At 49.1% G+C, this 27,713-nt stretch overlaps 6 protein-coding genes across 6 annotated transcripts; 3 read left to right on the top strand and 3 right to left on the bottom strand.

Annotated features, from left to right (window-relative positions):
- Window positions 1-6: 6 nt before the first annotated feature.
- Window positions 7-1,458, top strand: N7457_007301 (uncharacterized protein; the record flags this gene model as incomplete). The annotated part of the gene is made up of 1 exon (XM_057178344.1): window positions 7-1,458. The coding sequence occupies one exon, from the start codon at window positions 7-9 to the stop codon at window positions 1,456-1,458; it is 1,452 nt and encodes a 483-aa protein (XP_057030088.1).
- Window positions 1,459-1,695: 237 nt separating this feature from the next.
- scw4 (putative cell wall glucanase (Scw4)) lies at window positions 1,696-2,610 on the bottom strand (the record flags this gene model as incomplete). Its single annotated transcript, XM_057178343.1, has 1 exon — window positions 1,696-2,610. The coding sequence occupies one exon, from the start codon at window positions 2,608-2,610 to the stop codon at window positions 1,696-1,698; it is 915 nt and encodes a 304-aa protein (XP_057030087.1).
- A 1,531-nt stretch (window positions 2,611-4,141) lies between these two features.
- Window positions 4,142-5,852, bottom strand: lcbA (serine C-palmitoyltransferase subunit lcbA; the record flags this gene model as incomplete). Its single annotated transcript, XM_057178342.1, has 4 exons — window positions 4,142-4,324; window positions 4,382-4,882; window positions 4,930-5,440; window positions 5,524-5,852. 4 exons carry the CDS (start codon window positions 5,850-5,852, stop codon window positions 4,142-4,144), a joined length of 1,524 nt encoding a protein of 507 aa, XP_057030086.1.
- A 514-nt stretch (window positions 5,853-6,366) lies between these two features.
- N7457_007298 (uncharacterized protein) lies at window positions 6,367-12,324 on the bottom strand (the record flags this gene model as incomplete). Its single annotated transcript, XM_057178341.1, has 3 exons — window positions 6,367-6,709; window positions 6,769-12,096; window positions 12,158-12,324. The coding sequence occupies 3 exons, from the start codon at window positions 12,322-12,324 to the stop codon at window positions 6,367-6,369; spliced, it is 5,838 nt and encodes a 1,945-aa protein (XP_057030085.1).
- Window positions 12,325-19,883: 7,559 nt separating this feature from the next.
- Window positions 19,884-22,020, top strand: N7457_007297 (uncharacterized protein; the record flags this gene model as incomplete). The annotated part of the gene is made up of 2 exons (XM_057178340.1): window positions 19,884-21,073; window positions 21,147-22,020. The coding sequence occupies 2 exons, from the start codon at window positions 19,884-19,886 to the stop codon at window positions 22,018-22,020; spliced, it is 2,064 nt and encodes a 687-aa protein (XP_057030084.1).
- A 1,481-nt stretch (window positions 22,021-23,501) lies between these two features.
- N7457_007296 (CAZyme family AA3) lies at window positions 23,502-27,611 on the top strand (the record flags this gene model as incomplete). Its single annotated transcript, XM_057178339.1, has 7 exons — window positions 23,502-23,682; window positions 23,766-24,119; window positions 24,188-24,603; window positions 24,686-24,775; window positions 24,880-25,366; window positions 25,417-25,590; window positions 25,642-27,611. The coding sequence occupies 7 exons, from the start codon at window positions 23,502-23,504 to the stop codon at window positions 27,609-27,611; spliced, it is 3,672 nt and encodes a 1,223-aa protein (XP_057030083.1).
- Window positions 27,612-27,713: the final 102 nt, after the last annotated feature.

The raw sequence follows: 27,713 nt of genomic DNA, 5'->3' as shown, positions 1-27,713 counted from the left end.
GCAGCTATGGCGACAAATATCACCCGCCTGTGCTTCCTCTCCTCAACCACGAGTTCTACCGTGCCTTTCCTTTATCACACTCGAACGCTTACCTCGCTATCACCTCCGGTCCGGAAACAGCTCAATCGTCACTCTCCGCGCTCTTTTTCTACGCAGAACCACCCCGTTGATACCAGTGAACCCACGGAGAACCAGTCACCGGAGCATGCAAGCCAGGATGCTTCTGAGGAGTCAACCACCCCGAGCGCAGAGCAAGATGCAACCCCAAAACCCCGGAGAAGCTTTTTGAAGAAACGAGGAGCCTCAATCAGACCTTCAGGTCCCAGACCAGCTTGGCCGGAAAATAAGTCAACGAAGATAGCACCGAAGATCACCAGCCAGGAGAAAATGGTATTCGGAGGATTGCTAGAGCAACTTGGGCTCAAACACGATGGAGAAAGCGCCAAGCCGGGCCCCTCAGACGTCCCACTGAGCGAGGAGAAGAAGGCCGAGATGGCTGAGCTTGCATTGGTCTTTGACTCTCTACTCAAAGATCCGAGACAGAAGAGAGCCGCGTTAAAAGCTCAGCGTCTATTGGAAATCAATCAGGCTTCCTACCGCACACCCGAAAAGCCAGAGGCAGAAGAGCAACCCCCAGTGGAGAACCAAGGTCCAAAGCGAATCTATCTCCGCGACCTAGGCTATTCCGAGCCCGCCACATCCAGCGCTGCCGAAGTCTCTGTGAGTCTGAGACGGGCGATCGAGATTGTCATCAAGGCAGAATTCGAGCACATCGAATTCGCACTTTTCCAAGCCGTCGAGGATGGCAAGGGTGACATTGGTGTGTGGGAGGTATGCAAAGAGCGTATCTTCTCTATGCTGCGCCACCTGGACGACAAATCGCTCGAGGAGGCCTCAAACCCCGAGAGTGTGAACACGACAGATCAGTCCCAGACACCCACTGGCCTCTCAGGACCCCTCCGAGTTCCAGCTGTCGTCCCAGTCGCCCCCGTTGTGGTAGGACTTTATCCGAAGACTCTCCTCGTCGCCTTCCGCCTGCTGAACACTCACTTCCCTGAATCCCCGCTCATCTCCCAATTCCGTTCCACGATCAAAGACTACGGCCGTGTCTCTGCCTTCCTCGGCGCTTCATCCGGTCTGTACGATGAGTTGATCTATTACCACTGGCGAGTCTGCAAGGATCTCCCCACTGTGATCACCATCCTGGGCGAGATGAACCAGCTTGGCATTGATCCCAGTAGCAAGTCCCGTGGCCTATTGACTGGTCTTATCATTCGCCATGGCCGGGACATGGAAGCTCATCGGAAATCCGGGGGCGAGAAGGACTTCTTCTGGGATTTGCCCTCCAACAAGGAGGCATTCGAGGAACTTGTCCGTGAGGGTGGATGGATGGATCGGATCGAGGCGCGGGCAGAGGAAAAGAGGCAACGCGAGATGCTGCGTAATTCCGTGCGCTAAGCTCTCATGCTTCTCAGGACAAGTTGTGTCCATTGTAACATTGTAAATTTCAAACTCATGTATAATATCATCAGTGAAACAAATATTTGGAAACTTTCATGTGTGTGTTTGGCTATCCATCCTTCACCTATGCTATGATGCATCTATGTACAAGAAAAATTGTGTCAAAAGAAACGAATGCTTCTATCAAATGAAGCAGGTAGAAGAAAGGATGACAGTGACCTCCATGGTCACGATCTATAGACCCCCATGCATTCCCCAGAACTTCTCCGCATTAAAGGTGAACATATTATCATCCTTCCATAAATCATCAAAAGCAGTAAAAAGCACGAGATCCTCACGGCGATGATCAAAGCTCTTTCTCAAACTCGCGACAGCCACTTCCTGGTTCCGAGGAGAAGGAATAGCAGCCCCATTCACATCCCCAGCATGCGGCCACCCAGATTCTGTGATCATAGTACGCTTTCCACCAGCGGCAGCAGAGACAGCGCGCGCCTGCTCGAGAACATACGCACCCGCGCCACCAGCCTGCCGCGTGGCATCAAAGAAGGCATGACAGTTTGCGGCGCAGTAATCGGAGGCATGGCACAGTTCTGGGTGGGCTTGGAGCACAGAGAAAGTATCGACTGTGACTACAGGGCCTTTGTAGCCCTGGGAACGAAGCACAGAGCGTGCTTTGTTCAGAGCGCTCACGACGTCACCGGGTGCGTTCGTCCCAGCGTTTACGAGCTCGTTGCCGACTGCTATCGTGTGGAAGATGGACCAGTCTTTCTTGCCGTGCGGGCCGGGAAGAGCTTCGCCGAAAGCATTCAGGCTGTCTGGGAAGCCTTTCAGATCGTAGATTCCGGCGAAGACGTGCATTTTGCGCCGGCGTGCGGCGTTGGTTACTGTCTTTATTTGGTCGCAGTCCGTTCCGTAGATGCGGACGAAGGAGTATTCGGATAGTCTGTCTAGGTCTTGGCTCACTTCCTCTTGGTTCTTGCAGGAGCGATCTGCTTTGTAGGGAGAGTAGGAGATGCCGAATTGGCCATGTCGATGCGGGTGTGGTGGGGAATGGGGAGGGACAGGTGGCTTAGGTGGCTGAGGGATTGCTTGAGGATTCTGATGCGGCTGCTGATGTGTGTCTTTGACTGTGATGGCGCCGTCATTCATGTCGGTATTTGTCTTAGATATCGCATGTTGAGATGCTACATGAGAACCATCCGCGTCGGGTACTGATATTGGAGGCTTCTGAGGTAGGGGATTCGGCTTTTGAATGGAAAATCAACATTTATTATGTTCGTCGGGATCAGTTTCATCTACTAACATTCACCTGTGGTATCAACCCCAGGACTTGTTTCGTCTCCGAGTCGATGAGCTCTCCACTCTCATTCACCCAAACAACTACCTCTCGGATAGAGGGTAGTTGAGGATTTCCATGCTGTTGTCTCTTGGCTATACACAGATCAGCAAAGTTTCATATGTAAATTATATGTGTTGAACGAGGACATTCTCACCATGGGCTTCAGCGCAAGCACCACAAGCCAGTAACAATCCAACAAGTGCTTGAGTAAGGCGCCTCATCTTCCAACCAGGCCCTCCTTGGGAAAGTTAACTAGTTAGCCTCCGAAAGAAATGGCTTCAAGTAACTCGAAGACGATCAAACACAGTTAGGTTTCAAAGCATCCTTCGTAGGAAAATCACCCTACCCATTTGGTGTCGATCAGACCCATTATATCCATGACTAGGCCCGAGCATAAGATTCCGCCTATGTCGGCTGATTTAGCAGAGCATGTATCAATGTAAACACACTGTCCAGCCAAGCATGGCACCTCAATCTTGGGGGGGACATGTGGAATGGAATCGGGACCTGCCAGGTTTCGGAGAGGCCCCTTGGCTGAGTTCTGGTCCCTTGGCATATGATTCGTCCGAGGTGACAAGAGAGTTCAGAGCGCGATGGGAATACCCAAGAGATGAATGACTGGAATGCGGGACTCATTCTCGAGTGTTCCCCAGAAACACAGGAGACTGGTGAATGTGAGGCAGAATGCTGTCGATAGACTATCTGATGTTGAGGAGCGAAGAGAAGGAAAGGGATGGCCGAAGGAAGGGGTAGTCCTAGGGTTAGAGTCTCGCCACAAACTTTTGAGTTCCTCGTCCAGGTTCTGGAATCATCTGCTGGACATTCCAGATATCTCAATTCCGTGAAGATCTGACTGCCAATCCCTTTAAACTTGTCACCGTGAGCCCCACTGGCTATAGCAAGAGAGAAAAGAAAGCGAGAAAGAAGGAACAAGACCAAGATCAAGAAACAAGAAACAAGAAGAGAAGGAAATAATCAAATTCTTGAGACAATGCCATCTTTTTTGTATTAAACAGATTAGTTTTCCATGAGCTAGATTATGTATACAGAGTGAGCACATCCCTGAAGCGTAGAGCGAAGGGCAGAATAATAGTATTAAACAGCTTAGAACCATGCACAGGTAAAGAATCATACCGCCAGCGAAGATATAGGGGGGCGGTCCTGTGCAAGGCATGCAATATAAGAATGTATATGGACAAGGTTAAGAATACACAAATTGAAGGGGGCATTAGGGCGTAGGTCGACTGAGAACGGAAAAGCGATAGTTGCCGAGGTCGTAGGGGCGTGAGCAGTCATCGAATGTCTGGTCAGGACCAGAAGCTAGGGGGTCAAGGGAAGGCATTACTTCCTCTTGCTCATCACCTTGGTAATGGCGTGTCGGATGATTGTTCCTGCTTTTTCAATCTCTTTCTTCGTGAGACCGGTAGTAACGCACACCTTCAGGGATGGTGGGACAACTTGTTTGGGTTGGAAGTTGTCCTCGAGCGTCTTCAGCCGGGTGATCAGAACACCGTTGGCCAGAGACTGCGAGAAAGTTAGAGACCTGGAGAAATGGACGGCGGAAGAAAGTCTGGTGCATACCTCATCGACAATATCTTGTAGTAAGAACTGTTGATCGGTCTCTGTGAGTCGCTTAGTAGCTACAACCTCGGGCTTGATGACCAGAATGAGAATGGGGTTCTCAGGCGAGCTCGTGCAATAGACCCAGTCACTGCGAGGATCCAATTGGGCCCGCATAGCCTTAGTGAGTTCCCGAAGCTGTGACACTGTCTCGGGGCTGTTCTGAAGGATGTTGATAGTAGCGCTAGCAGTAGTCGAGAGTAGAGCAGGAAGGGCGGCGGAGAAGGTATAGGCGGCAGCCGAAATTCGCTGGTGGTGAACAATCTCCTCTGAACCAGCACAGAAGCCGCCACCAGCAACAAGAGGACCAGCCAGTGATCCCACAATCATATCAACCTCGGCAGCATCGACGTTCTGGTGCTCTGTGATACCACGGCCAGTGCGTCCCAGAACACCGAAGGACCAGGTTTCATCGAGGATGAGACGGAATTTGTACTTGAGCCGGAGCTCGATCTGCCGTGACTATAAGCATGGGCCGTTCACTATTCAGGTAAAAAGGGGTAACATACGATCTTGGGCAGGTCCGCCATGTCGCCATAAGACTCGAACAGACCCTCTGTAATGATGAATCTGCGAGTCAATGGCTTTCGGGCCTGCTCCTTGGTGACCTTCGCGAGCACTCGCTCGAGATCCTCCATGTCATTGTGCTCATACCACCGGACAATGCTTCGAGAGATTTGGATACCCTTGCGAATCGCAAAACTGACCCCCTTGTCCGCAACAATGATATCTCCACGCTTCGAGAAAGCGGGGATAACACTCGAGATGGTCGAAAAGGCTTGGGAGTAGAGAATGCAAGCTGCGGTCCCCAAGAAGGAAGCCACATCGTCTTCGGTCTTCATGTGAACGTCCTGTGTGCCGTAAAATCCACGGGGTCCACAGGGGCCAACGCCATAAGCGCGGAGAGTTTGGATAGCCTGTTCCTTGAGAGACTCGTTCGTGTTGAAGTTGTAGAAATTGAAAGATCCGAGGTTCATAACTGTACGGCCGTTCGCCAGCTTCGACTTGGGACCTACGGGGCTGCAAATCCCAGTGTCGAATGTCAGCGAAATGTTCACGAGGAGAGCCAGGTAGGAGCAATGGGAACACTAGGGGATTATTACCCAACAATCACTGTTCGCTTGTCGACTTCCATCTCTTCCAAGCTTGTGGGCTTGCCGACGAGAGGTTCAGGGGTCCATTCATCCACAAGGTCATCGATCTCATCTTCAGTGAGTGGCACGACGCCAGGCTTGGTAGAATATTTGGGTGCTAGGAGATATCGCACGGCGAAGAGGAACAGGAAAAGCTCAACGGCAGAACGGATTGGGTCATCCTGGTAACTTGATTTCACATAGCGGAGAAAGATTGCGGAGCCAGGCACGCGGTGGAATAGATCCGCGAGTTCGTGTAGATACTCGGAAAGGAGACGCTGGGTCTCTTGGAGATCCATGGCAAATGATTGAAGTCAGCGCTAGTGATATGATACACCAGGCCAATAGAAACCCGGGAGTGGAATGGCGTAGGAAAGACGTCCAAAGACAGGATGAAATGAAGATGAAACGGACCGCTCGGGGCCTCGTGAACTCCGTGCCACGTGACCAAACTGTGAGGAACGGAGACCCACGTTGCACATCGTATAGTTGCCTAGGTACTTCCAAGGTTCGATTACTTGAGTTTCGAGTGGATTACTGGAATTGAGCAATTTTGAATGGGAGGGGATGTTCTTGAAAGCAATGCAATTTAATTCCGATAGAAGTGTAAATAAAACAAGCAAAGAAAGCTGGAAAGGAAGGTAAACCCCCGAGAATGACAAGACCCTTCATACAAGCGTCATTCCACAAACAATATTTCAAAGCAACCATTCATTAAGATCAAGTTGTGCGCCGATGAGTTCAGAAAATGCAGCGAATTTTAAAAACGCATAACTTTGTACAAACCATTCCAATGTCATTTCACCGAGGCGATTAGATGGACCACACTCCGGTGCCGGCCGAGGGTGCCGGGATGCTGCCTGAAGTGAAGCCCTTGGGGATGTTGGAGCCAGTGTACCAGGAGACGGTATCATTGAGACCGTGATCAAGCGGCTGGAGCAGACCGATTCCGTCTGTTGTGGCAACGCCAAGGCTCTCCCAGATGCCGCCGGACAGGATGCTATCCAGCTGCTTCGTGTTCCTAAGAACAACAGGCGCGGCAATGATGACAATGAAGATGACAAGCATGGTAAAGTACAAAATAGAGAAGCGTACAACACGTCTCTTGCGAAGCTTGGATTGCTTGAGAGAATAGATGGGAGGGCGGATTTGACGGCTGTGGACATGTCTAGTTAGTGTCGAGATTCAGTGATGAGGAGGTGAGAGAATACATACCTGGGGCGCAGCCAGAACAGGATAACCGAATGGAACTTATCAACATAGGGAATTGCGAGGACTGGGAGCATGGCAAACAAGAGAATGTGACCGAGGAAGAAATCATTGGCAAAGTAACCGAGTTCAGTGATCTTGCACAGGAATTCACGTCCGGGTTGAGACAGGGTGTGCCATCCCATGTTATACCACTTTCCGGTCCACCATGCGATGTTAGATTGGTCATTCTTGAATTCACGAGTCAATGCGAAGGAGATGATCAGCTTGTAGAGGAATCGCTGGAGAGCCATGGCAGAGATCATGCCGGAAATGGTCCTAGCCCAGTTGAGAGATTCAAGGAAGAACATGGCAAGGAAAATAATCAAGAAAACAATGACAGCAATGGCGTGGGCGATGGCTGCGAGGACTGCACCGAACTTTTTGCAGCACATTCCGAACAAGGGACCCATACAACAAGCCATGCCGAAGAACATGCCTGCGACACCGGCGTTGATACCCACGGGAGCGAAAGCGATGATCGCAATGCGAGCGATGGGGTTAGCGGCCCATTTGGGATCATCGGAATACATCGTTCGGGAGTTGATGTAAAGGTACGGAATGAATGTGGCACCAACACCGAGCAGAGGAGAGATAATTTCACTGAAGAAGATGTTGGTGATGCGGGCTCTGGGGACGTCGCCAGAGCCTTTTTCGGATGGGACACCGAGCAGTTTGCGCTTGTAACCAGTGGTGCGAGTACGCGACAGACGACAGAAGCCAATCCAGGACGAGGCGTGAGATCGGGAATTTCCGCGAGACAACCAACGGATGTAGTCACGATAATCGATGAAGAAGTCGGTCCAGGCAAACTGGTGGGGGTTGAAAAGGAAAGGCGAAATGGACAGCGCGAGTAGAGAAACCCAGAACCAGATCAGAGCAGGAGTCCAGACTGTTGTGGTACTGAACAGCAGCATCAGCAGAAGACGAGCACCCAAATAGATTGAGGGACCAGCGAATCTCGAGTAAAGGACGCCGAATGGAATGCGAGCTGTGGCGAAACCACGACCAGTACCGATGTATCGCGCACCTCCGAAGGACAAGTTCTGGTGAACGGCATTGGCGTAGATCTGGCAGACGAACACTTCGAACATGAAAGAGAATGATCCGAAGTGCTTGGCCAAACGAGTAGCCATACGCCATACTCCTCTCTCTGTTAACTCCTGGACCGCAAGGGGAACGAATGAGATGAAGAACACGATGAAAATAGAAATGACGCAGCGATTGACCCAATTGATGATAGGAATCAAGTTGACACAAAGAGTGGGCACAAGGGGATCAGTAATAGGCAAGTCGGAGTTGTATCGGCACATGATGGTCTCATGCTTCAGGGCACCCAAATTGATCAGAACGATCATGAACATTTGCACCGACAACATAATGAACATGTTGTTGATGTGGAATCCAGGGTGAGCATAGAAGAATGAAAGGAAACGATCAAGAGGAAGCTGAGTACCGAGATAGTAGTATTCACGAGACAACATTTGTTCACCCATACCAGTACCAATCTTCGTGGTGAAGTTCAGAACGGATCCGAAACCAAGATCACGACCCTTACCACACTGATAGTATTCGCAGTGCTTGATACGACCTCCGCGAAGAACAGCGTTCATGCCGGCGTAAATATCTTCGTTGAGGTGCAATCCTTTCTGAGCCTTGGACACACCACCACGGGTAGTCATGAAAGTGCCGTTCAGGAAATCGGGGTGACCATAATGAAGCTTACCACCAATCTGGGCAAGAGTACGAGCGAAAAGAGTACCGAACGTCTGTTCCTTGGAGGCAGCAACATCACCAAGCACACCAACGCTCTCAGAGAAAATGTATTCACGGGCTCCGAGAATGGCGACTGGGTTCTCATCGGGAGTGGAGATTCCAGGAGTGTACGGAGAAACGTTGTCGGTGGTCAATTCCTCGAACTCAGCGAGGACACTGCGAATCTTCAAGCATTCTTCAAGGTAGTTGTCTTGGTTGGCATCGATGAGCTGGATGTATTCGCCACGGTAGAAGATGATTGCGTGGTTCTGGTTGTCAGACTTTCCGTCTCCGAGAATGGGGTTGCCAGAAAGCTGAATTCTGAACTTGGGCTTTCTCATGTTGTTCTCGAGAATCTCGGAATGACCATCGATCAGAGCAGAATAGATGCGGGGTTCTTCGCCTTCATTGACAGGTGGCTCCTCATCCAGGTACGCGATCTGGAGGTCGGGGTAAGCGCGGAGCAAAAACTCGGTATTTTCACGTTCGTCCTTGTTGAACTTGGCGTAGCGCTGCATGGAGACACAAATGCGGAACTTGCGTCGGGCCATGCGCTCGAGCTCACGTTCCAACTTCTCGGAGTTGCCACCAAACATCTGAACAACCTCAGGGTTCTCGACGCGGTACAGCAGCTTGATAGCACGGCTGTAGTTCATGAAACCAGACACGGTTCTGTACAAGGTCTGAGAGCGGAGAGAGGCCCAAATTCGTGTACGCAGTGTGTACTCGGGAGCGGCAGATTTGAAACCAATGCAGTAGAAAGGAAGATCATCGATCTTGCTCTTGGCGGCATCTTTCTCGGGCTTTTCATAATCACCATTGAACTGTGAGGTTTCGTCGGCGAGAATCTTTGTGTCCTTGACGAAGCAGTCCCATTCGTGGGGGTGCAGCTGCTTGAGATATTCGAGCAGTGTAACACGGGAGTAAGGCTCATCTTCGCGAATAATCTCACGCAGAGACAGAAGAATCTTTTCGCTGTAGTGGGGGATCAGGACAGTGAAGGTGGGCATGTTGTCAACGGGAAGGGGCTCCGGCATGGGGGTGGAGAGCGATTGCGCGAAGAATGAGATACGACGCTCGGCCTCACTTCCCTGGGGGAAGAACTCTGTCTTGAAAGATTGATCTTCCTGCGACACGAAGAAAGTAGGGGCACGAAGCGTCCGCTTGCCTTCCTGCTCAGACGGCACCTGGTGGTACAGTAGTTTCTGCACATGATCGATAGCCAGGAGATGCTCGCGATACATGGAGATGATGATGGCATTCCAAACCTGTGAGATCAGAACCTTTGGCTTGTATTTGATCTCCATGTCGGTCGTGGCTAGAACCTTGGAGTAGATACGCTTGGGCAGACGGGAAAAGATATTTCTCCACGGAGACCAGATGGAGACACCCAGGTAGAATGAGCGCGCCACAGAGAAGATGGTGTTGCAAATAATGTACCACAGATAACTATCCAAGAAGAACAACGTCAAATCCATGAAGGCCATCAGACCGAGCAGAATTTGGGGCTGTCGGTGGCAGATCACGTTGCCAACGTATTTAGCACCAGTACACTGATGAATCTGCATCGGGGACAGGATTCGAATGGGATCCTTGAAAGACAGAGTCAAGAAGAAGTAGGACTCGGCCAATTTGGCACCAAAAACGCAGACCCACAAACCATATGACATCCACATATCATTACCACTGAGGCGTGAGAAACTGGCTGTGAAGGTCTGACTGGCAACGTATTGTCGGCCTCCCTTCTTCAGGTAGTTACCCAGGAGCGCGCCCAATGGTTGGACGGCGAAGTAGACCGCTGTGAAGATTGCAATAACGAAGTGGACGATACCGATAGCGAGGCCGGCACCGTGTTCAGCACTCTTTGTCATGCCCAACGATGGCAAGATGCTGAAGACAACGATTCCAGGAGCCAGGTTGATAATAAAGACCACGATTAGGAACATAAAGCGCTTTCGCAAATGTTGAGCTCCCGCCCAACGTCGAGGAACATACATCCATTCGCAAATGGTCGCCATGATCTGGATGAAAGACACAATAGCACCACCAAATCCAACAGCAGCCAGATACTTGGGAGAATCTGGCTTGTTGTTAACCTGTTGTTGATAGTTGATTGTGTACAGAGTCGGGGCGTTGTAGGCAGTGAAGAACCAGAAGGCACCCAAGTGGATAACCCAAATACGGTTGAAGTTTGTCACCATGTGCAGCCAAGAGCGAGTTTCCTTGTAAGTCTTGAAGAAAGCCTTGTTCCAGACCACGTCCTTGAGTTTGGGCCACCGTTCACCGATGGGCACGTCAACCAAGCGAGTCTTGTCCTCGAAACCGATGCGCTCGATACCCTCGGGGTACCAGAAGAGCTGGTTCATATCGTCGTAGCCAATAATCTCGTTGTGGTCTCTCTCACGACGAACATACTTGCCATCCGAGATTTCATATCCTTGGTCGCGACAATAGTGGTAGAGAGGAGTGATGATCTCATTCAGGTAAGTGAATTCCTCGACTGGCTCAACGCGAGCCTGGCATTCAGGCGAGGTGTAGTAATCATCGGCACACTTGAAGATGAAACAAATGCACTCCGGCAGGAATCGCACTTGATTGGCCTCACCCCAAATCAAGAGGTACAGGGCGATCTGACGGGCGCGATCATGCTGAGACATGCGGTTCATGCGCGATTTCCATCGGTATTCCGCTGCCTCCAAGCTATTGTCTCCCTCCAAAGCCTCGAGGGTTTCCTCTTCGTTCTCTGGGTTCTGCTTGGCGGCTTTGGCTGCGGCCCTGCGAGCCTTGCGAGTCTTGCGATCTCCTTTGCCGAGCTTCATGTTTGCGAAACCGATCGCATCGTCGAGATCCAGGTGGGCAGCGAAATACCAACGACGGTAGTTGGCATTTTGTCCTCCGATATAATCAGCGTGGATGGACAGAAGTGCCTGGTTCGGCGTCATGCGGGACGCGCGGGAGTCCAGCATAGTCATCATGTGGTCGTACATGTTCCGCATGCTGTCCCTCTGGAAGCCAAACTTGTTGACCAGATCCAGGAAGATATCCTCGAGCTCCTCTTTCGAAAGGGGGATTTGGGCATCAGAGGTCCAGGCAGGGTACGGCTCACGCGAGCGCTGGCCCGCTGGGAGGGCGGCGCCATAATCCATTCCATAGACAGGCGTTGAGGCGCCTGATGATCTGTTGCCTCCGTAGGAAACCTGGGAAGACGGAGGTCGGTAGCCACCACGGCCACCGTACTGGCTGTCAGAGTAGCTGTTGTACCGTTCATCGCCCCGTCCGTAGTAGTCCATGTCTGCTGCACGGGCAGTCTCAGACCTCATAGTGAAATCACTGAATGTCTCAGAGTCTTCTTCGGAGTCGTGACCACGGCGTCCTCGGCCGTATTCCCCTTGTCCCTGGTCGTAGTACTGGTCGCCGCCGCCGGCGGCATACTGATCATTGTGGCCAGCCTCGTAGTATCCTCCGTCGGCGTAGCCTTGGCCTGCGTCTGCGTGGGCTCCCTCCGCGCCATGACCACCATCTGCGCCATAGTAGCCGTTACTATCTCTCCCGTCAGCCTTCTCGTCTATTACACAGTGCTTTCTGCCACAAGAAATCCTACCCTTGGTCGTAGTAGCCATCCCCATATCCCTGATTCTCGTAGTACCCCTGGGCATGGTCGTCCTGATAGTAGGAGTCACCATGACCTTGAGCCTGCCCCTGTTGGGCCTGCCCTTGTTGGGCATAGCCATCGTCATATTGGCCTCCGCCTCCTGCGTAGCCCGACATGACGGGTGACTCGCGATCGATTTAGTGCCTAGAGCTCTGTATTGAAATTAGTTCCAGTGGTTCTCGCAAAACATCCAGCCCTTGCGTAGATGCGGGTAGTCTCAGTCGCAGGGCAATCTCTCACCTCAACCGCGATCATTCACAGTATTATTCTTGATTGGAACGTTGTCGCTTTAATGCAGCATCGACATGGAAAGACGGAACCGATGCGAAGGAAATGAAATGCGTGTAATCTTGAAAACCCAAGCGAAGGTGTCGAACGAGTCTCAGACTCTGTAACGAATGGCTGGTGAGTTTCCCCGTCTCACAAAAAGGAAGGTGCAATGGAATATTAAGAGCAAAGCAACCTCCCTCCGATCCTTCTTTGGTCAAAAGGAAAGAAACCCGAAAGGTAGCAAATAGAAGGAAAGATGGAGACAAAAAAGCGAATGGAAGGGGGTTGGAAAGGAAAGACGAGAAAATGCTTGTTATTTTTGGGATTCGGGGGCCTGTCTATCGTGTACTGAACAATTTACCGTCACCATACGCCCAGAAAGGGTACGTGTCAGATAGTCGGGTACTGGATACTTTGGGTCAGTATGGGTGGCCCCTATCTTTGCCAGGTACCCATTACCATCCCTTTGTTTACAATACGTGGCGCATTGAGTTGCGGCCATTGAGCTTCCGGTGTACCCCCAGCCCTGGTGTCTTCAAACCGTTTCTAGCGACCTCTTCGTCCTATTCTGAATTACCGTTATTGTCCGACTGTATTTACGCTTGTGTTTCCCCGATCACTTCAACCCCAATCCCCCTCTCCACCCAATAACAGTGTATCGCGGGCACTCGGAATCCAAGGGAGTCTCGACGGCCCCTGAAACTTGCCCCACCGTGACCAGCCAACATGCACTCCGTAATCGGGTAACGAATTATGTGACTGGGGTTATTCCCAGAGATACCTGGCGATGGAACTGCTGTCCTAAAAATGGCTGTTGATTCGACTGTGCCTTGTTATGGCGACCGATCGGTATGCAGGGATGGCGTTGCACCGGTATTGTTTTCATTCCTCGTCACTATGCACATCGGACACACTTAGGTACGGAGGACGGAGGACGGAGGACGGAGTACACGCTGACTCGTTGAATTTGATGGTCCCTCTCCATGTACACTTTTATTCGGGTGGCGAGTCACCGTGATGTGATGAGTACGGAGTACGGAGTACATCGATATATTGACTTATAGCTATATGGATATGTTGTACGGAGCACTCCGTACTGCGTCCTGTGTACGTTATAGCCATGGATCATCACCATTTGGACCAATTGCTCCATTTTTGCTCTGGGACTTGAGTCTGTTCAGATTCCATTACCCGTGGAAGTTGGCCATATCAGATTGTGAGCTCAGGCGGTGGCGAACAAGCGGGTGTTCTTAGCTCGGGATCCATGGCTCTCAAGCGACGACCTTTTGGGACGAACCACCTGTTTCCCACATTGGGAATCTCTCCTTATGAGGTCCTCTGGAGTACTCCATCGCCCAGGTTTATATTTTTCTGTTTTAATCTCGATCGCCAGTCCTTATTTCTTCTTTGGCTGTAGTCTTGATCGCAGCCTTTTCATCTACTCTGTCCGAGCCAGTTGATTCGCCACCGTAATACAAGTGTCTCAGACGTAGATCAGTTCCGTGTATTACATCTGACTTTTCACCGTCGAGCTATTATTCCCAAGGCGTGGCTGGGAAGCCCTCCATACAGCGTCGCGAAAAGTATCGCACAGTGGACACCGTACCACCGGAAAACTTGAAACTGCGGTCCTCAACTTGCACAGAGAGGTATGGAGTACGGAGTACCTAAGAGAATGGTTCCTCTCCAAGCTGAACTCGCTAATGTTCCCAGACTCAATTGTTCGGGTTTGTCTCTATTTATATTTCAATGCGTTCGGAGCTTAATTTGTGCAACGTTGGACATATCGAGCGTCCACTTCAACAGACTTTTCTTCATCGGAATCCTCATCCTCCCCTTATATATTCTATGCTCTCCTCATAGGTTTTGTTCTTTATACCACGTCGACGCCGACCGTTAAAGTATTAAACATCCAGCTTTACAAGCGCAATACATAGGCTGATACTGTATATGCATACAAAGCTAGTAAACCTGTATTCGAGGAGGATCTCCACCGTTAAACCCAGGATTTCAGGTTGTTCCACGCACTAAGTGGACCATCGATCGCTTTTGTCTATTTCTTTCTGAGAGCCTCGACCGACACCTAGCCCACCTACGCAACAGCCTGCAATCGCGCCACGGCACGATCAAACCAATGCTTATCGGGTATGCTGTGGCACACTGTGGTAGCTACAAGATATACTTGCATCGCGGACCGCAGCAGTATCGGTTTGCAACACGGTACTCCGTACTTGTACTTGTGCTCCGTACTCCGTACCTTGTACACCTTGGTACCCGCAGATGCATGAGGGCGCAGGAACACATCAGCTGCATAAGAGACGCTGGGCGCCGTAATCCATTTTTTTTATTTCATTTTTAGCTCTCCTATTGATATTCATTGCCTATCCACCTTATGATGGGGCCTCTATTGACACCCTCGTGGGTTATTTTATATAACATTGCAGAATCCGAAAGCAACTGTGTCTCGGTGCCAAAAATAAACGCAGAAGGTGGTCTCAAACAGCCTAGTCAGCGATCACTAGCCGGCAGGCGTGCCCTAGTGTAGCACATTTATTGTAAAGATCGCTATGTATTTGACCCGCCTTTCAATACTCCGTATTCCGTCCTTCGTACTCCGTATGGACTACAGGGCGCTAGCACACAATTCTGAAACGTGCTGTAAATTTGTCAACCCGTCATAACTATTTATGAAGAGAGCAGGTCACTTCTATTTATTGGGAATGGCTTGTTAGCTGCATTTAGGAGAGCCGCTGGCGTCGATGGCTGCCACGGGTGTTTCTAGAACCCCCTTACGGAGGACTAGCTCTTCCGATTATTTTTGGTTGCAACCCCTGAATAAGGACCATGGTACGGATACAGAGTACTTCTAACGTAGACACCATGGAAAGATATCGGTCTCTTTCTCGTCACTTCAATGGAGATCGGTCGTTCTGATTATCATATGCGCAGAAGCCGATCGCGGCAACTATCTTCCAAGGTGATTACACAGGGGACCGGCCCCGGCCCCCTCCACCGTGTCCACTGTCTGGCCGTGACCAGGGGCCAATCATGACCCCGCCTTGAGGTCATATATGTGTCCCTTGAAGCAGAATATCGCACGACATCCAACATACGATATCTAGTTACATGTACTCCGTACGGAGTACGGAGTACGGAGTATCGTCTTTGGGCTTGGGCTGTCATAATCTGTTGATGGCAACAGGAAGGGGCTAGTCAATCTATTGCCAATCCATGGGCCAATCGAACATGTCAATGGACGATCCAGGAGCAAGGTGCTTGCATAGATTGTATACTTTGTACTATGTAGCCTTGGAACTTCGATATATTTTGGGGATACTAGACGGGTGTTACAACGATTAGGTTGTTATAAATAAATAATGTGTATCTATTGTGTTTAGGATATGGTTTCAAATCAAACGTATTCTCTCGGAATTTCAAAATATATTGCTAATAACAAGATCGGAGTGTGGGAGTTGTGACTATGTGCGGAGTACGGAGTACTTCGTTGATGGTCAGTAACAGGTCCACGCCATTATATAAATCCCCAATGATCAAACTCCCAAAAAATATCAATTCCCACTCGAGGCTATGCTCATCCTATTGGCTATTCTGCGTGATCATAATACCTTGTTCCCCTGAGACATTAAACGAGACATTAAACGAACGCATACAGTTTGTTCAGGATCTCTATACAAATCCCAACCTTTTCTTAATTTCAGACTGTAACTAACATCTACATCAAAACTCAGTTGAGTACGGTACTCACTTACAGTATCAAAACATTTATGTCGGTATAGTGAGCAATACACGGGGTTACTATGGCCAGCTCAAGCCGAGAATCTTCGAACATGATGCTAAGCTCATCCGCAGATCAAAAACCAAATTGACAGGACCTATCAGCCAATCGCATGCAATATCCAGGTCTCCATTGCACCCGTAACCTGATTTCCGGGTACGAACTACAAAAGAATAAATACAGCCGCCAATTGTCGCATTGTGTATGAGCGGGGAGGTAAGGGGGTGACCGATCTCCCCAGCACCGCGATGGAATGGACTCGAACAACGTCCGTTTGCTGAACGTCGACCCAGAGACGCACCCTGCAAGCCATAGGTGAATAATCCCTCAGATTGGGATCAACATGCTCCGGAAGTCCATGTTTTACAGGTGAGGCTGTGCAGTCACCTCGCCAGCCACGCTGCTTCCAGCAAGGAGGCCTGGCTTCTCCGCGATGACGGTACTTAAGGCCTCTGCAGATTTATGTGTCGTACTCGCGTTGGAGAGTATCTGGGCTTGGGTGTCTTGTGTATCAGGCATAATACATACGGTGTGTTTGGCTTTAGGACATCTTTCCCGCCCCCTGGGAGAGGCTGTGTTGAAGGTATCTTCGTACGGAGTACATATATCAAGGTATCTCTATTGCATTCCACTGCAGATTTCCTCCGGCCTCGTTTTTTTTCGCTCGGGTAGATTCAGATCCCGGTGTTCACCTTACATACTACATATGTGGAATTCCAATCATTCGTTTCTTTTAACTCCAACTTCGATTTACGTCAGGGGACGGGGAAATGTCGGCATTGTCCATAAAATGTGTCTGCATTTTGAACGTAGACTAGTCTTCGCCAAAATCTGTGATATCTTATAGATATGTCGTTGACTTCGGTTTGTTTCATTTGTCTCTTTTTTTTTGGTTTGCGATACCATATGGCGAAGAGTAATAGTTGCATTGTATATGATGGTTAAGTGTAGAAAATCGACGTATTGTCTAAAGTCTATACTGGGAGTATACCTGCTTTCTTGTTTGCCTTTTCGGGCTGTCCTGATCTAAAAATCAATTATCCATGAGATATGTTGCAATTTCCTCCCGGACTAGCTCATGGGTTGAGAGGTTGGGACAGGTGCAGGTTCCTGTTGATGATGGAACCTAGAATTGATGTTTTTCCTATGCATACATATGTAGTCGATGGTTGGTGTTTATTCTGGTGGCTCCTGCGCCATTGCCGTGATACCAGTTGGTCACCGGTGATATCCTTGTCTGCCTGTTTGCACGCAAACATGAAGAATGCCCAACATCATCACCAACGGGGTGGCATATCTGTTCTTACATCCTACCGGGAGGTTAGCACCTATGGATGCGATTCTCTCGTTCCTGTCCCAGGCTGTGTTGTGCCAAGTTGTAGATATATATCCGGCTTTTTGCAGCCAGTTTCCCGATGTGTATGATACAGTCCAGCTAGAATACTGCTGGACGGGCGGCAGCTGCCACCAGAACTGGATTGTACTAGCAAGCTACAGCATATCCATATATTCCACAAACTTCAATACACTGGTTGACAGTATGAAGTATGGTGGTCAATATTGGATTGTATAGGAATGCCTCGAAGGACATAGCGTAACAATTTCCCTAGAGCCTTGATCGCCAGGCGTATTCCAAATCGTATCATAAACTGGTACTTGGTATCTCTACTCCCTACCTACCATAATTTAGCGAGGTTGAATGGATTAGGTATCGGCGCCGATTAGATGGGTCCCGCCGCACAAACCGATTAAAACTACAATTTAGTCAACCACACAGAGAAGAGTGTACTATTATTGTATATTAAACCGAGACATAATAAGATGGAGAAAATAAGAGAAGATAGAAGATCCAGTCTTTTATACTATGTAAGAAGCACATGCCTTTCAGTACTTCATCGATTCACTCACATTTTTTGGAGACCTGAAACAACCCGCGATGCATGTTTATGTTACGTTGAAATTGCTTGAATAGCTTATATTGCATAAAATAGAGCAACTATCACAACAACAGCCCGGGTGGTCTAGTGGTATGATTCGCGCTTAGGGTATTCAAAACCTGAGCAATATTGCGCGAGGTCCCGCGTTCAATCCGCGGCTCGGGCCTGTTATCTTTTTTGTTGTCTTTTTGTTCCTTGAACACTAACTAAATTCGTTCCAACTATTTATATGGTTTTATTTTGCTTCTATTACCGTCAACATTGGTGGAATCAATCTCGTATGATAATTATCAGTACTGGAAGGAAGTGGGGAGGGAGTACGAAGTATATCTATCTATATACATACTCTGTAGATGTAGGCAATAAGACCACTATGATATCCGTTAGCAATCAGAAATGTAAACCGGGACGTGTCGTATACATAATAGTGCCTGTGTTCTAGAAGATCATGCGAGAAGTGAAAACGTATACTCCTATCTTTGCCAGAAAACCACTCAATTTACTTTGCTCCTTGCTATTCGGTGTATGGTCAAAATCACCATATGACCCGCATCTCAAAGTACCCAGGCTGATTGATGTATTAGACAAGGTCATCATTAGAATGAACCGGGAGCGTACACTCATAGAGATCCTCTATGCCTCTAGTATCACTAGGGGTAGGATATTTCTAGTATACAAAACTGGGTCGCTGCCGGGCCCTAAACGGGACATCCTTGGATGAGGAGTGCGAGGAGCAGGCGTGCCCGTTATTACTCTGGCTGCCTCAGGAAAGCCCGTAGAACTGTTGGTGATGCCAAACGAGCGTAGAAAAACAACAAGAAGAAGAAGAAGAAGAAGAAGAAGAAGAAGAAGAAGACAATGATGATGATGATGATGATGATGATGCCAAGGCCAGGATTCGAACCTGGATCGCTGCTGAGCGCAGAAAGGCCTCTCACCGACTGGATTTACTCAGTAAACCCAAGCCGGAGCGCCCTCATAAAAGCGGCGGCAGCTGAGATACATAAATTCACCCGGCAAAGGAATTGTGGTACGTATATTGGCCTACATATGTACGGAGTACTCCGTAGGTAGTTCTAATCTGAATGTTAAACACCGGCTACGGCCATACATGAAAAGGGCAGAGGGCTGTGCCCAAAGGAACAGATGTGTCACATAAGAGCCCGTAGTATTGTGTAAATTGATACCCAGTCCCAGGCGTTTTTCAAGCATGGCTTTGAGCCGAGACGGTGAGGGCAGGCTTCTTGATTGTCCAAGGATATAATCAAAGTTGCGAAACATAAACCGCATAGAATGGAAATTTGTGCCGGGAAGCTAACGTGCTGTAACCCGTGATTTAAAAATAGCCTGGAATCAACTGAAGCGCGACATGCGTATATTTTGACGTGCACGGTGCGGCTGAGCTATCATATAGATAGATCGACTTGTTGCCGTGCCAACGGACTCGTTGACAACCCACAACCGGAGCAAACCGTGGGCATGAGAACCTTAAAAGAACAGTCAAAAGAACAGTCAAAACCACCCACACCAAATTCAAACCCGCAAACCCAAGTTCCCCGGTCCGAACCAGCCGTTATCGCTGAACCCTGCGACCACAGGGTCTCATTTGGGCTGGTATTCCAAACCCGCGGGATTTGCGCATCCCGAGACCCCCAGATCCCATATCGTGACCATGGCAAGGCTTAACACAACCAACCCTTTGGTCAAGCACACCCCTCGCAGAGCAAACGAGGAAGCCAAAAGCTCCGCCCGAGATTTTGGGATTTTTCACGATGCCCCGCTTCCTAGAGAGCCATGGTCCAATACCAGAAACACAGCCAAACACAACGTGCCCACGAAACCACAGAACCAAACTCGACGGCAAGGAACAGGCTCGGGCGGATTCTTTGATATATTTTCCGACAATGCTTCAGCATCGGAAAGTGAAACTCAGCAGAGGTCTGCCGGGAAACAGCAGAAGCAGAAGACGCTGGGGCTCGCACGTGTGAACTCGCTACTCTTACCAGCGAAGCGGAGACCACGTCCAGCCCTGCGAAGGGAGACGCAGGATTATGACAAAGAAAATGATCTCCCAGACCACGCCTCAGATGGACATCGAACCCCAGATTTAACACCCACGAGGCCCAGTGCTTCGCAAGTTCCCCCGGGGAGCAGGATTGGGAGTCTCTCCGTGAGACGACCGGAGATTGACTACCAACCACGACAGGAGGAAGATGAAGAAGAACAGGAAGAACAAGAACAAGAAGATGAGCAAGCGCAGCCGCAACTTAGCTTTGAGGAAGAGGATAGCTCCGACTCACTAGACGGGTTCATTGTCAGTGACAACGACGAGCTCAGTTCTCATGAGACATCAGATTCCGAGACAGCCAACACAGAAGATGAGCTCAGCCCAGTGCCATCGCCCATTCGATCACCAAGAAAGAGGCTCATACGTGGAAGAAAACCAGAACCAGAACCAGAACCAATCCACAATGCAGAGGAGGAGCCTAGTCCGGCACCGTCACCTATCCGATCACCGAGGAAGAGGCTCATGCATGGAAGAAAACCGCTGCCAGAACCAGAATCAGAACCAATCAACGACACAGAGGGGAAGGCACCTATCGAAGCGGTTCAACTCGAGGTGGAACTGGATCGATATATCCAGAAGTCACAGATCGTCGCCCCGCAACCTGACGACTGCACACCACATCTTGATTATTCCTCAGCTATTGAACAAACAAACGTAGTTAAAGCTCAACTTGACTCAGCTTATTCTCCTCATTCCAGCATTTACAACTCCAATGATCTCATTCGACACCTTGAAGATCTTGATTTAGACAGTGATAACGAGTCTATGCCCCAACCAAAAACAGAAAGATCCAGGTAAGTGCTATCGTGCGTCTTCATGCAACCCCTCCATCTCACTGCAAACATTTGTACTGAACAATTTTCGCAGCCCTGGATCAGAAGATGAAACGCCATTGCAACTTCACCCGGGCCGCTCTAAACCGTCACCATCGACCCCTTTGCGACGCAAGCCTCACTTTTCTCTCACTCGCTCCACTAGAACAATTGATAGTTCATCGGGTATGGAAACTCCCACCACCATCAGGGCCCAAAAAAAGGCCGAGGCAGCGCGCAAACGCGAGATCCGCGCTCAAATAGCCAGGTTCAATGAAACGAAAATCAGCTTCGCCGAGACGTTCCTGCAACATCTTGACAGTACCTTCGATGGCCAGGTCACTCGCATGACCGAGGAAACTGGTGGGATAAAAATTATATGGACTAAGAATTTCCGAAACACCGCCGGACGGGCAACCGTGCGATCAGAAAGAATCTTCCCAGGGCCCGCCGGTATGGAGCACGCTGGGAGGCGCGTTCACTATGCTACCATTGAGCTGTCCGAGAAAGTTCTGGACAGCGAGGACAAGATCCTCTGCACGATGACGCACGAGTACTGCCACCTGCTCGACATGCTCGTCACCAACAATAGAGGCAAAGGTGTAGCACAGCACGGCGCCAGCTTCAAGCAATGGGGCGCCAAATGTGTACAGGCGTTAGAAGATCACCCAATCTATGGGGGCCGAGTCGAGGTCTCGACCAAACATACCTATGAGATCAACCACAAATATGTCTGGGCCTGCGAGGCACAATTCTGTGACTTCAAGGTCGGCCGGCACTCAAAGAGCATCGACCCCCGACGCCAGTTCTGCGGTCTTTGCAGAGGCAGTCTTAGGCAGATCAAGCCAGTGCCTCGGGCTGTGGCATCAAGGAGGGTCGCTACCAAGGCGATGGTTGAGGAGACAAGCGTTGTGGACCTGACGATTTAAAGGGCAGGATATTCTTGTAAATATCTATATCTATGAACAGCGCCTGATTTAACGAATACCTACTTTGATCGGTAAATTTCCAAGATTATGGCATTGGATCATTTCCCAAGATGTTGCAACGGAGAGATCAGATACCGAGAATCAACACAGAACAAGCCATTTACAAACATATATGCAATTGTTCCTTCTTCGCAACAACAAGTCTCCGTGGCGCAATTGGTTAGCGCGTCTGACTGTTAATCAGGAGGTTGGAAGTTCGAGCCTTCCCGGGGACGCTTCTTTTTGTTTTTCTTCGGGTGAATATACATTCTTTTTTTGGCATCTTTTGGCTCATGGAAGAATACAGCAAATAAACATCAGCATTGCGTTGAGAATCACTAGTATGAAGAATGTCTGGTCTAGCAAAACTGTGCCACGCTTCAGGTGCCGAGGTTGGCCTGTGTTTTGCCACGGCGCCATAAGCTTGATCCCTCGAAACACTCGGTACGATTTCAATGATGTTAAGAAACCTATCCTTGTCTGAGTATTTCAAAAGTAAACTTGTGACTCTTCGGGTCAGCTACAAGTGAGAATGGCCTTGCCACAAGGCTGGATTCTATGCCAAGGTTAGATAGAGTAAGGCCAATGGGGAATGGGGAATAAGATACATGGGTAGCCTACTTACTTACATACATACATGATTTGGGAAATGCCAAACCAACCCAGTTGCTCTTCCAGAGCTTTGATAGCACTGTAGACCCAGGTGGCGTATGCAGTTGACCATTGAAGATGAAACCTCGCCCTCCCCAATATATTGAAATAAGCACTTGACCAGATCTAGGATTGCCAAGGCAGGTGAGTTTGATCCTTTGGGGCTAGTAAAGTGGACTAGAACACTATTTCAGGAATCCAATTGATTCCAGACCTGTGATAGGACGGGGAATAGTTGGCGGAATACGGAGTATCTCTAGCGGGACAGACAAGCTCTCCTCTGCAGTACGCATATATTTGTGGATCCTCACGTTCAGCGGCCTTATGGACTAAATGTTGAAAATCCCAGTCCATCACAAATTCTACTACAGATGTAGTTGCCGACGATCTAGTATTTTTCAACACTAAAACTCACATGCAATGAAGCCGCGCGTTGTTCATAGACCTCGTATCGAACTACTGGCATTATCCCGAGAATACTTCCATTATCCTCTAAAATAGCTCAGATGTTCCTTCGGATTAGGCTCGAATTCCGAGACGATTCGCCCATATGACACTAATATGGAGCAGAATAACAGGGGAAAATAACCCAACGCATCTCTACCTGCAGCTAATTCTGCATGGATACGTGTATACCAGCCCTTGCTTGTGACATTTATAGGTCTCCACACATATAGGACCAGTCATCTCTCAACCTACACCCCAATGGCCCGTACCCCATGTTTCGCTGTCCTGATTTATTGCCACTGGCTTCCCCACTAAATTTCCTTATATCTCCAAAGCGAGAAACCATGCCAACACACGGAGACAGGACGGACAATTACCCGACCCTGAGTCGTCCGTTTGAGTCAATGAGACCAGAATATGATGTGGTGATTGTAGGATCTGGCTATGGAGCTGGAGTAGCAGCAAGTCGAATGGCTCGAGCAGGAAAGAGCGTCGCGGTGTTAGAGCTTGGCTGGGAAAGACGATGTAATACCCACCCGGCGCATAAGAGGACTGCTTTCGGATGAGACTTCAATGGACATACAGAAGAATGTTAACATCATATATAGCCGGATCCTTTCCACGCACGTTTTCTCAATGTCTGAGGGACATGAGCATCTCGGGGAGTTCTGTGAAGAACTCTTTCGTATCAAAGTGGCTGTCGTCTGGGGATCCCACACGGCTGTTTCAATTGTTCCTGGGCGATGGACAGCATTCATTTGCTGCTCACGGTATGTGGAATACAATCGGATTCCTTGTTCTTTACCAGAATCCCAAGTACCAGCAGGTTCTAACAGTAAATACAGGACTTGGGGGGACTTCGTTGATCAACGCCGGGGTATTCTTGAAGGCGGACAAAAAGACATTGCAAATGAGTCCATGGCCGTCGGAAATCAAGAACGAGCCCTCTCATCTTGATGAATGTGAGTATTGTGTATCAATTTATCAATTCGGTATCCATAGGTAGGGGCATCTCATAACCGAGTGGCAGACTACTCACGCGCGGAGACGATGCTACAACCTTCCATATATCCAGATACTGCAAGATTGACCAAATTGGAGCAACTTCGAGAGGATTCGAGATGGCTGGGAGAAAAGAAGAACTTCTATCGAGTACCATTGACAATATTCTTCCACGAGGCCCCTAATAACGCAGGTGTCCCAATGAAAGGGAACAGATCTTCGGGCCACGAATGCACCGGTCTCAATGACGGCTCAAAGAATTCCGTGGCGACAACATATCTTGCAGATGCGTGGAACCGGGGAGCTGAGATATTCTGCGGCTGTGAGGTTCGATTTGTAGAGAAGATGGATGGAGGAGGCTATATGATATACTTCGCCTGGCACGGTAGTGGGAGGTCTGTGTTTGCAGATCATTTCAAAGAACAGCTATTCTGGGTCAAAGCAGTAAGTACCAATGCCGATGCTGATATAGATAAACTTCAAATGGAGATATATCCAAGCTCACTGTTTATTTCCACCAAACCAGAAGGAATTCTGCTTCCTTGGAGCAGGTGCTCTAGGCACTACTGAAATCTTGCTGCGATCAAAGAAGCGCGGTCTGCACATGTCTCCACTCGTGGGGCGGAATCTCTCTGGCAATGGTGACCTTTTGATATTTGGTCAGTCCTTTTGCTGAGGATAATTGCGAATATATCTAACCAGCCTAGGTTATAACGGAAGAGCCGATATCAACGGTATCGCCCGTCAATCTTCGCGCTCGGCAACCCCCCTGGACCAACCGTGACTGCTATAGTTGATAACCGCATCGTTGATCACAAGGACAATCCTCTTGATGGCTATGTCATTCAGGATGGTTGTATTCCCGAGACATTCAACCCTGTGATTCAGGTTATGCTCACCCTGCAGACTATGAAAAGCCAGGCTTTATCATTCATGTGGAACCCTCGACAGGAAGTCAGCAAGACCCTCGCCTCTCTCAAGTCCCTTCTACTCGGCCCGTATGCATCCAATGGAGCCCTTCAGCGGACTTCAACATATTTGGTGATGTCTCATGACAGCAATGAGATAACACTGACCTTGAAGAATGATAGTTTGTGCCTGCGAGGGCCAGCAGAAGGACAGTCTCAGCATTTTAGAGGGATAAAACAGATGTTCAAGCGACTGTTTGCCCGCACAGGAGCCAGGATGGGATTTTCATATTTTTATGGTAAGTTCCATCGAGACTACGCCATCGACATACGCTAAACTTAGCTCAAGGTCGCTACCAGGAGGAGATCACAGTCCATCTCCTCGGAGGAGCCAACATGAGCAGCAACGGAACGGGACAAGGGGGGGTAACAAACCATTTAGGAGAGGTATTCCAAGGGCATGGTAGTGAAGTATACAAAGGTCTCATGTGCTGCGATGCATCCATAATACCGACAGCCTTAGGTATGGCAGATTGGGAATTCCTTGGTGGTATCTATGTGCTGATTCTGATAGGAGTCAACCCACTGGCAACAATAGCTGCCCTCTCCGAGCGGTCTATCAGTTTAATTACCGAGAAGTCCGGATTATCAATTGATCTCAGAACTAAGAATCAACCTCTTGACACCGATAGCAAGCCTATGATACCACGAGATGACCCGGATCATCAAGACGATACCAAGACAGCATCAAATTCTATAGGATGGCAGTTCACAGAGACCATGCATGGGCACATCTGCAAGGGGCCTGATGTCGGAGATTTTGAACTTTCCGAAGCTATGGGCAAGGGTTCATCCTGTCAGTTGCGGGCATTCCTCACAATTGAGATTTGCAGACGGAAAGGTAAGAAGTCGGGAGAATACTATAGCGTCGGAAAGCTTATGACTGCAGGATTACGATATCAAGGAATATGTACTGGGACAGTTTCTTGTTATGTGTTGTCTCAAACCACACTCAAGATTGTCGATGGGACAATAGAATTCTTCACACCAGTACCAGAATATGCTGAAGCATCCGCCATTTCATACCATCTGAAGCTTCTTTCTGTTGAGGGCATACAGTATCACTTGGAAGGACAGAAAGTTATCAATTCGGAGATAGCATTCTCCATCAGAAAGACCTGGGAATCGACGACTACGGTGAACATCACTATCACTCGACAAGATGGGGCAAAGATTGGAGTAGGGGCCCTTCATATCTCTCTGCCAGACCTCCAAAAGCAGATGAGAACATTTCGGACGACAAAAGTATTTCAGCTCAGTCTTCTTCTATCTTTGGTAGGATTTTTGGTCTTTTTCGTGTACCATATCAGTCTCTTCTTCTTTCGCCCTTTTGTTCCCCTGCGCTTCCACCAAATCAACATCCAACATACCGCCGACTCAAAACAACTTCCTTCTCTCTCACGCAAGATAATCGCGAGTGATGGCGTGCATATCCTCCTTGATAGATATGACCCAGCCCCACTACAAGGTATTGACGAACCGGGACCAAATTCAACTCTTTCACCAGTCCTCCTGTTGCCCGGAGTCACTGGAGTTAGTGCAATGCACAATCTGTTTTCCTTGCCCTTCTTGCGCTGCAGCATGGTGAAATATTTTACCGAGAAGGGGTATCGATGCTATGTACTCACTCCGCGCTGGGGTTGTGACTTTGCAGTGGCACGGAAATCCACTGTTTTCGACTGCCGTCTTGACGTTGCTGCTGCCGTAGCATACATTCGAACCAAAGAGGAACAGAAGCCATACGTGATAGCCCATTGTCAAGGCTCAGTGGCTCTCTGCATGGGACTGTTGGATGGATCAATCCAGAGTAGTCACCTTCTTGGCCTTACTGTCAACTCTGTTTTCATGAACCAGGTCTTTGCGTACTGGAATTCGCTCAAAGGGAGGACCACGCTGTTAATCCAACTCTATGAACTGCTGGCTGGAAATTATTTTCCGATACTTAGCAGTGATGGAGATATTCTTTTTCAACGATTCCTTGACGCCCTTCTTCGTCTTTACCCCGTTGGACACCCACAAGATTTCTGTACTTCCACAGCGTGTCACCGAACATCTTTCGCTTTCGGCTTGCTATGGAATCACAAGAACCTTGATATGGATCTTCATGACAACATTCACCAATTTTTCGCAGGAACTCATACAAAGCTTATGAAGCAAATCGTGCGCATAGGATCCAGAGGCGTCTGCATGGACAATGATTCGCGCCCTCTTTTGACAACCGAGAATTTGCAACGGTTACAAGGTCTGCCGATTCTCTTTGTTTCGGGTACGGAGAACCAAGTGTTCAATTCTGAGTCTACTCTCAAGGATTACGAGTTGTTGCGACGTCGGTTTGGCGAGAGGCTTTATCGCAGGTTCCTCGCGGAGGGATACGGACATCTTGATCCTATCATCGGAACACATGCCGCCGAGGATGTATACTGGAGGATATTTGCACATCTCAGATGGTGTGCAGAGGACATCGATGTGTCCAAAATCAAGTAGAATCCTACGGCTACTAGCCCAGAGACACATCTTCAAAGGACCAAAGGCTTTGTAGCCAACGGGGGAAGTACTAGCTTTCATAAGCTGCTTTCAACACTCATT

This window comes from Penicillium paradoxum (assembly GCF_028828445.1).
Source record: "Penicillium paradoxum strain IBT 22861 chromosome Unknown utg000006l_segment0_segment0, whole genome shotgun sequence".
Taxonomy (NCBI): domain Eukaryota; kingdom Fungi; phylum Ascomycota; class Eurotiomycetes; order Eurotiales; family Aspergillaceae; genus Penicillium; species Penicillium paradoxum.
The sequence above is the reverse complement of the archived record's forward strand: the minus strand, read 5'-3'. Positions and strand labels throughout refer to the sequence as shown.